This window comes from Nematolebias whitei, chromosome 11, assembly GCF_014905685.2.
Source record: "Nematolebias whitei isolate Nwh7 chromosome 11, NemWhi1, whole genome shotgun sequence".
NCBI classification, from domain to species: Eukaryota; Metazoa; Chordata; class Actinopteri; order Cyprinodontiformes; family Rivulidae; genus Nematolebias; species Nematolebias whitei.
The window spans coordinates 4,570,013-4,578,796 of NC_056508.1; the positions used below are offsets into that span (position 1 = coordinate 4,570,013).

Here is an 8,784-nt window from a genome sequence, read left to right on the forward strand (position 1 = left end):
CCCCCCCCAAGAACTCTCTGTGCAAACTTATCAGAACTGCTGGCTGGAACAACATCTTCAGAAACTGTGGCTGATCTGAAAAAACGCTCATGGACAAATCTCAACACCTCGATGTCAGATGCAAATGTAATCATGTTTTAACTGGGCTGCTGGTAGAGTTTTTTGATGTCTCAAATCATGTCCTGATAGACAAGATGTGAACGATCTTTTTTTGTAATACCACTATCTACCCTCATGTTTCTCCCCCTTTTCCTTTCTAAGATTATTATCTGATAAGGATAAGAAGGCCGCGCTCTTCTGTAGTTGCAGCTTGGTGCACTCCGCGCATCTTTCGGACGACTGTACGTACATATTTGCGTTGTACCTCGGTGCAATTCCAATAAAGTTTATTCTGATTCTGAAACAAAACCCAAACAAGGATAATAAATATAAATATGCCAATATGTTTGTGTGTGCAGTGTAAGCGTGAGTCGATGTGAAACTGAATGCACATGTTCAACCAAAACCAAACTGGAACAAAGGACAAAAGAAGTTACCTGGAGGAGCAGGAGAGAGCTAGAACTAGAGCTCACAGCTCAGATTCAGGGAATATTATTATGTACTGCTAACCATCTACAAACAGGGCTGGGGCCATCCATTTGACACAGAGCAACTCCACAGAGCAGATTGTGTTTAAAAACAAAAATAATTACATGCCCTGCGACTTATATGCCGAAGTGACGTATTTATGGATTTTTTTCCATCTTTATAAACCAATTTTTGGCTGAGATATGACCGTTTTCATTCATTCTGACTGAAAATATTGAACACTACCACTAGATGACACTCGAGTAGTATGGTATGCTGTTGTATCATGTAATAGGTAAAAAGTGGCTATTAATGACACAATCGGCTTGCCATAGTCTGCCACCTTCGTCCAGCTCGCCTGGAGCAACCGTCAAATCAGCTTCATTTTGCTGCATCGCCCCGGAGAAATGCAGCTAATTTGACCAATGAAGTGCATTTATTAAGTAAAAGTTCAACTGAGACACACCTTTACTATAATTTTGAGCAAACAAATAATTGTTTTTAAGTGTTAATCTTGTTAAATTCTTGTTAAAGTCCTCCCGTGCACACTCCCGCGGCCGTCATTTGGCAGCCAATCAATTGTTGGCACAACACCGGCCCACATTTCCGGCTTCGGTCCACATTTCCAGGTTGTCAGTGGTGATGCGTAACAAACGTGACGCGTCAGCAGTGATGCATAATAGATGCAACGTATACAGTGAAGCAACATATTGATGGATTTTTCCATTTCCATTTGGACTGATGCGACTTATAGGGCGGTGCGACGGATACAGCGGAAAATATGGTACCTCAAGACTGTACAGTACTTCATTGTAGAAACGTGCAGATCTCCAGAAGGAAACAATAGAACCAACAGATAGAGCTGAGAAAATCTGGTGGTGTTAAATCTACACATAAGTTGTCCCCAGTGAACACTGGCTGGGTGTTTGCTGTGCTTTACTGCTGTATTGATCAGTGTGGGGTTGTTTCTCTTACACTTGAGCTGGAGTGATAAGACAGGGTGCCATTGTTGGACAGGGTGACAAATTTCTTCTTCCACTCTTTATTCAGAGAGCTACCACTTCTCTTCCACAGGATGCCCTGTTGAAAACAACAATGAAGGTCACTGCACTCACAGCACACAGCAGCCGGCCCAAATATGGAGCCGAGAACAGTTTCTTTAGTGTTGCAACAGAACAAAAAACATTTAGACAACAATAGCTGAGAGCATTTCTATTAATAAAACACACCAGAAAAAAGGTTGAAAAGGATGAAACAGATATTTTTGTGCTGCTGATTATGTAAGAATGAAATAAATAGACAAATGTCGTTTTTATTATTTTCCTCCTCGGTTCTGTCAAAGGAGCGGGCTCTGATTGTTGTGCTGGGACCAAACAGCAACATGTTAATATTCACTCCCTGACATCTGTCTTTGAACACTGATTCATTATTCACACTGCTGTTTCTGCTTGGTGCTATTTTAACCATCCATTTAGAAAGACAGCTTTAGTATTGGTTCTACTGTTGAATGATTTTACATTAGTATTTTTACATACTGTATTTACTTTAAAAACCATTTCCTCTGAAGTCTCTGAAGTCTCTGTCAGCATGCTCGCCTTTTTGGTCTTATGAACCGTTTCGCTTTTAGTAGTGTTGTGGCACTCAAGACCGGTCTTGGTCTCGAGACTACTTTTTGACGGTCTCGTCTCAGAGTCGACTGCATTTGATCTCGGTCTTGTCTCGGTCTTGGACATTGAGGATTCAGGATTGTATTTCGAGACCAGTCAAGCCCATTTTGCCAGAATATCGTCCAGTTTATTTTTCAACATCCTAGCTTTTATTGACTGCAAAACGTATTGATTCAAATCCGAGCGTTAACGCGACTCATTACAATACATGTTTTTGCTACTGCTGTCACGCAGAGCCCACCGCCTTACCTTGTACGCATCCTCGTGTTGCCAGTTTGGGTGGTTTACTGCCAATTGGGCTGTTTTCATTCTGATTTTGCTGGGAACTCTGGGGAGATTTTTGATGAATTGTTGCATTTTGCCACAAGTTGTTAAATTACCTTGGCTTGTACTGATGTGCGTTCATGTTCAAAGAGTAAATATACTGTAACAATATACTGACTGAGTAGATTTTTGTGTGATGTGGCAGCTTATAGCATTTATTTGGGCTGGAAAACCTTGACTCTATCTGGCAACACTTGTCACTCCAGTGAGAAGTGCTTCTGAGGGAGCCAGAGAAGATGTCTGCCAAATCATCAGTTTTAAAAGTTGTCTATTTAAATCAGAATATATTTGTAAAGCAACACTGAGAAAAGAAAAGAAAAGCACACAGCGCAATGTAAGTTCTGCAGTGCTTCAACATCAGCGATGGTCGGACTACGTCCAACTTTTATTGACACTTGGAATGGAAGCACAAAGAAACATAAGAGATGATAGCAACGCTAGCTAGTTAATGTTAGCAATCTGCCTCTGTTCCAAGAACTGTTACAAACACCAGAACATTTTATCAGCTTTATCAGCGTGGCCCTGTTAGCATTTGCAGGCCTTGTTGTTAGCATGTCCGGCTAGCAACTTGATGGTAATAATGTCGACCGCAGCAGCTGCCCTCCAGAACCGCCGGGTCTGGCAGACAGAGAACATCCAAGGTTTCCCTATGGAACCGAAGGAGTCCGTAGATTTCGGTCCGTGAAGGCAAATGGAGATGTTAGCAACATTAGCATGTCCTGCTAGTTTAATTTTTGCTTATGATAAACAATAACGAGACAGTTCACAAAAAGCTGTGTAGCTAATATTAAGTTACACTGATATTAGTTAATGCCAGCTGCATACAGCTCCTGACATTAAAGCTAAGTGCCAAGGTGATGCTCCCACGTTTGGCTGAGAGAGCTCACCTTATGAGCAGAGAGTGGAGACTTGAGTAGTATAATGTCTGAACTTATGAGAAATGACTAATAGGTTGCTTTGTATGAATATAGGCAAATTACTGTTAGAGAACTATTTTTTAAGTTCCAATTTACAATTTCAGAGCAAATAAATAACCTTTTACCAGTTCACTCTCTAAGGCTCACACCATATCAGTCATTGAACGTCCTTGTTTATCTATTTGAAAAATGTGAAGCCAAAATACCATTGATTTACATCGTGTTGTTCACCCACACGTGTTTCTAAACTGAAGACCCAGTCATGTGTGTCATTAACAACTGACCTCTGGTCTAATCGCATGTCACCCGTGCCCATGACTGACCATGCTGGATCCACAGTTTGACTTAAACTGAGTGGACTTATGTTACAAATGGGGGAAATGCAGCATCAGTGAAAAAGTTCAGAGATGAACTTAAGAAGACACTGACAGGTCAGTAGACATTTTTCTCTGCTGAAAATAAATGTCTTTTTTGCAAAATCATAAATCCTAAAATGTTTCAAATTAGAAGCCCATAAAAGCCTTAACTAGTCTTACAGTGGAATTCATAATCTTCATTTCATCTGAAGAAAATTATTTTGTACACTATATTATTTGTTTTATTAACCTCTTTTTAAACCAGGCAAATCCCACTGAGATTACAGATCTCTTTTGCAAGGGAGGTCTGGGCCTGAAGGCAGACTGACATGCATGCTTTTGTTCTGTGGAAGGAAACGGGAGTACCCGGAGAAAACCCATGCAAGCACGAGAAGAACATGCAAACTCGACACAGAAAGACCCCAGGCCCAACCGGGGATTGAACCCAGGACCTTCTTGCTGTGAGGCAACAGTGCTAACCACTGTGCCGTTGTGCTGCCTGTACTCTGAGCCTATTGAACCTGATACTCTTGATATTTATGCTGGTAACATGCCTATTGTACATAATCCTGACTCACTTTATACTAGACAATCAAACTCACCTGTAGAGAGAAATCAAAGTACCAAGTGTTTCGAGTACTATTAAAAAAGTAGGCCAGCGGCTAGATTTAATACAGCAGCTCCTTGTAATCAAATAAATAACAATTTATTGAATCATTTCATTACTGACCTCTGCACTGGATAAAATAACCAGCATTTAATTTTACATTAACCATGTTTATTTGAAAAGCAAGAATATAACTTAATTGATCATTTAATAAAAGGGCCTAAAAGTATTTAATTCAACTCCGATATGTGCACATCACTTTAAAGCTAACTCTGTCAATGTGTTTGTGTTTTTCAGAAACATTGATCTTTGAGGTGGAGAAGATGATGGACAGTAAAGATGACATGTGCTCAGGAGCCATGAATCCATCCAGTGATTCTCCATCAACCGAATGCCCTGGCCTTCTGCCCCACTACATCACAGCTCAGTCCAGGATTCAAGTATTGGAACACAGATAAGCAAATACTTTGATGCCATCCGTGACTCGGATACTGACAATGCACTTGTCTTCTGGGCAAAAAACCAGGCCATATTCCCACAACACCACAATTTAGCATTGAAGGTAATGTCAGTCCCTGCCTCCTCTGCACGAGTGGAAAGGCACAGTATGTTGCAATCTTTCAAGTTTTTAAATGCAATGAAACCTTACTTTAAACTAATTTCTATTTATGTAACTTTTTAGGTGTATACCTAATACTTTACTGAAACCACTGTGCAACTATGTGGCTATCCTTGGTCTTGAGTTTGGACTTATGAAGATTGTTTTGCAGTTTTTTAAGGTTTGGCATGTGATGAAACTGCTTCCAATTTAACAGTTGTGTCATTTTATTGTTGAATCACATGAAGTTAGGCCACTGAACGTCTGATTTCTTTGTTATGTAGCTTTGAAATTTTATAAAAACTGATACATTCATTCAAAAGCAGAGTTGCAGTATGTAACTCTTATAAAAAATATTTTATAATAAAATGTTATATTTTAGGCAGCACGGTGGCGCAACTGGTAGAGCTGCTGCCTCTCAGCGAGCAGGTCCCTGGTTCAAATCCCGGTCCAGGGGCCTTTCTGGGTGGAGTTTGCATGTTCTCTCCGTGCATGCGTGGGTTTTCTCCGGGTACTCCAGTTTCCTCCCACGGACCAAAAACATGCATGTTAGGCTGATTGGTAACTCTAAATTGTCCCTAGGTGTGAGTGAGAGAGTGAATGGTTGTTTGTCTCCATGTGTCCCTGTGATGGACTGGAGACCCGTCCAGGGTGTCCCCCGCCCCTCGCACAGTGACTGCTGGACATGGGCGACCCCCATGACCCAAAATGGAAGAAGCGGGTAAAGAAAATGGTTGGATGGATGTTATATTTTATTTATTTTATTTGAGGTCTTGGTCTTGACTTGGTCTCGGGTTAGGTGGTCTTGAACACAACACTTTTAGCACATGAGCTCTTATTTGCAGCATTTATCTATGGTTTAACTACATTTAGCTGTTAGCGTCAGTCTACCTATATTGAGTTTATAGCCACTTTTTAATTTTATTTGGAATGTTATCTTTGAGCTATAGTTTTGCAAACTCAAGCTATTAGCCATGATTTACTAATTTTAGCTTCAAACTTTTCCAGATTTGGATTTCCTGATTTTCACTTTCAGCTAAAGTTTTACTAATTTTAGCTTTCAGATATGGTTTCGAAGAGTTTCCTTTCAAGCTTCAGTTTGTTGCTTTTAATTCAATTCAGTTTATTTGTACAGGACCAAGTCACAACAGAAGTCATCTCAGGGCACGGAACAGAAACATGCATATGTATAAAAAACAAGTTAACGTTATTTTATCCTGATGCATGCTCAATAACGTTATTTTAGCTTTGTTTTTCCCTGTTTTCATTTTTAGCTGTTGGTTTGCCCTTTGGTGCTGATTTTTCTAAGTTACAGTTTTGCTGACTTTTGCTTTCAGCTATAATTTTTTCAGTTTTAACTTCTAGCTGCTGTATGCATATTTTTTGCTTTTAGTTACTCTTTTGCAATTTTAGTTTTTATCTGTGGTTTTGGTCATTTTATTATTTTGCAACTGTCTTTGATTTTTGCCAGTTTGAGCTTTTCCTTATTTTGCTCATTTTAGTTCTGTTGTTTTACCAACTCTGTTTCAGCTTTAACAAGTCACACCAGATGCAGAGAGCTGCTTTATTTAGTTTTACCAACCTGCTTTATGGGAACACCCCGCATGCTGCTCAGATCTGCCTTTGAGTCACCAGCTTTTTTATCCATGTCTCGATTCTGAAACAAATCCATCAAGAGCACAGGGTTATAGGAGAGGATTTGAACTGAGGCAGTCTGAGGGATGGATGGAGTGGAAATGTCAGAGGAATGAGACACCTGGTAGGTCGGCAGTGACTGACCTTAAAGAGGGAGGGTCGCCTGGAAATGCCCCTTTGCAGGCGTGAGCTGGAGCTCCCACCCTCCACCTGAGCAACCCGCAGCTCCCTGTGACCCACCACAGGGGTGGAGGGGAGGGACACGTAGCCACTACTGGGGCCATTACTGGCCTAAGAGGATGAGGAGGGGAGGCAGGGAGGGTCAGAAGGTCAAGGGAGGGAAATGAGAATGGAGATGAAAGGGGGGAGGATGAGTTGATTTACAGCGAATGGGTGATGAACAACAGCATGCATCACTGTGGATGAGGAAATGCTGAATGTGTCTGAGATGCAACGTAAAATGAACTCTTCAGACATCTTTTATCACACATCTGCATCATTGTTTGTACATGACAAATTCTTCAAAATCGAAAAACAAAATTCTCTAAAACCAGTCCAGAAACAGATCCACAGTGTTTTTACTTTGACCATTACTCTAATATTTAGATAGCAGTAACTGTACACTAGTTTGATTCTTTTTACTGATTTGAGTTTAAATGAATCATCCATTAAAAAAAAGATTCATTTGAGTGACAGCGTTGCAGGTTCACACTGACTCTCACCACTAATATCACACACACGTGTGTGTGTGTACAGTAGTCCCTCATTTATAGTGGGGGGTCCGTACCCTGAAGACCTGTGATAAGTGAAAAACCACGAAGTAGGAATAATAGTAGAAGTAGTAGTTTATTTTTGTATTTATATGTTCATTCAACCTTTATTTAGACAGGTTAATCCCATTGAGCCTCAGGGTCAGGGACTCATTTACAACCTGATTTTAACAAAGAATGATGACAACAAAGACAACAGTAGATGTGTACAAAAAATGTAAATAAGTGAAAATAAAATGGTCATTAAAAGGAAAAGTAACAAAAAAAACAACTAGGTAGTAGGGCGGTGAAGAAAACTGAACAGGAACAGGTCTGCGTTGGTTTTTGTCAGGAACTTATCAGATGTTTGAAGCCACTTAGAGAGGTCAAAGGTCAAGAGCTGCAGATCTTTTTGTAAGATATTCCAGGAAACAGGAGCGGAGCAGGAGAAGGTCCTTTTGTCTAGTTCAGTCCTCACTGAGGATAGACAAGTACAAGCCTTGGCTTCAGCCTAATCCTGTTTTGGTAAATAATTGATTTACCATTTTATATTGTTTTCTCTTTTTTTTTTGGTAATGTTTTTAATTTACCAAAATAAAGTTGAGTTGAGTAAAAAGGGGACATATAATGTTAACAATGTTTCTAAACTCTAAATGCTCCTAAAGAGCACACACAGAATGTCATGATTTCAGCTCACTGCCTCCGATGCTCTTTGTCACCTGCAAGGGTTCTTGGCCACTCCCACTTTTCGGCTCTGCAGAGAACAGCTGATCATCTGCAGCAGGAAGCTTATCCTTTTTTATTTTTCCCCAGGAAGAAAAGACAAAAAAAGGAATCTTATCCTGCAGTATGGGCTGCACAAAGATGCAGTAGGAAACTTTTTCTGCATCTCTGGGCTGCAAAATGTGCAGCAGGTGCTAAATAATTTAAGTAATTTATTTTTGATTTATTATCATTTATTAATAATAATTTTATTGTTGGCTGTAACTGGGACCCTGTGTACATAATCTCATTCCACCACATGTACCACATGAGATGAAATGACAAATCTCTCTGACTCTTAAGTAAAAACTCCATGCCGATCCTGCGGCTCATCCATCAATCTGCCAATTGTGTGTCATGTCCAATCTTATTTTGAAAAACCGCGATGGAGTGAGTCCGCAAAAAACAAACAGTGAAGTAGCGAGAGGCTACTGTCTTGATCCCTGCAGTTTAAAGCTTGGAACTTTGCACGTCTTCAGTCACAAAACAGAAGTCCAGTTGCTTTTGTTTTAATTATATATACCGGTATGCATATGTATGTATGTATGTATGTATGTATGTATGTATGTATGTATGTATGTATGTATGTATGTATGTATGTA

General features: G+C 40.1%; 1 protein-coding gene across 1 annotated transcript in view; it reads right to left on the bottom strand.

The window, feature by feature from the left end:
* The window catches only part of agap2 (ArfGAP with GTPase domain, ankyrin repeat and PH domain 2), a gene marked incomplete in the record, with an annotated part of 124,705 nt that overhangs the window by 97,855 nt on the left and 18,066 nt on the right, over positions 1-8,784 (bottom strand). Inside the window, 2 exon segments of the mRNA XM_037683780.1 lie at positions 1,543-1,647; positions 6,619-6,693. Of these exon segments, the coding sequence (XP_037539708.1) occupies positions 1,543-1,647; positions 6,619-6,693 (180 nt within the window).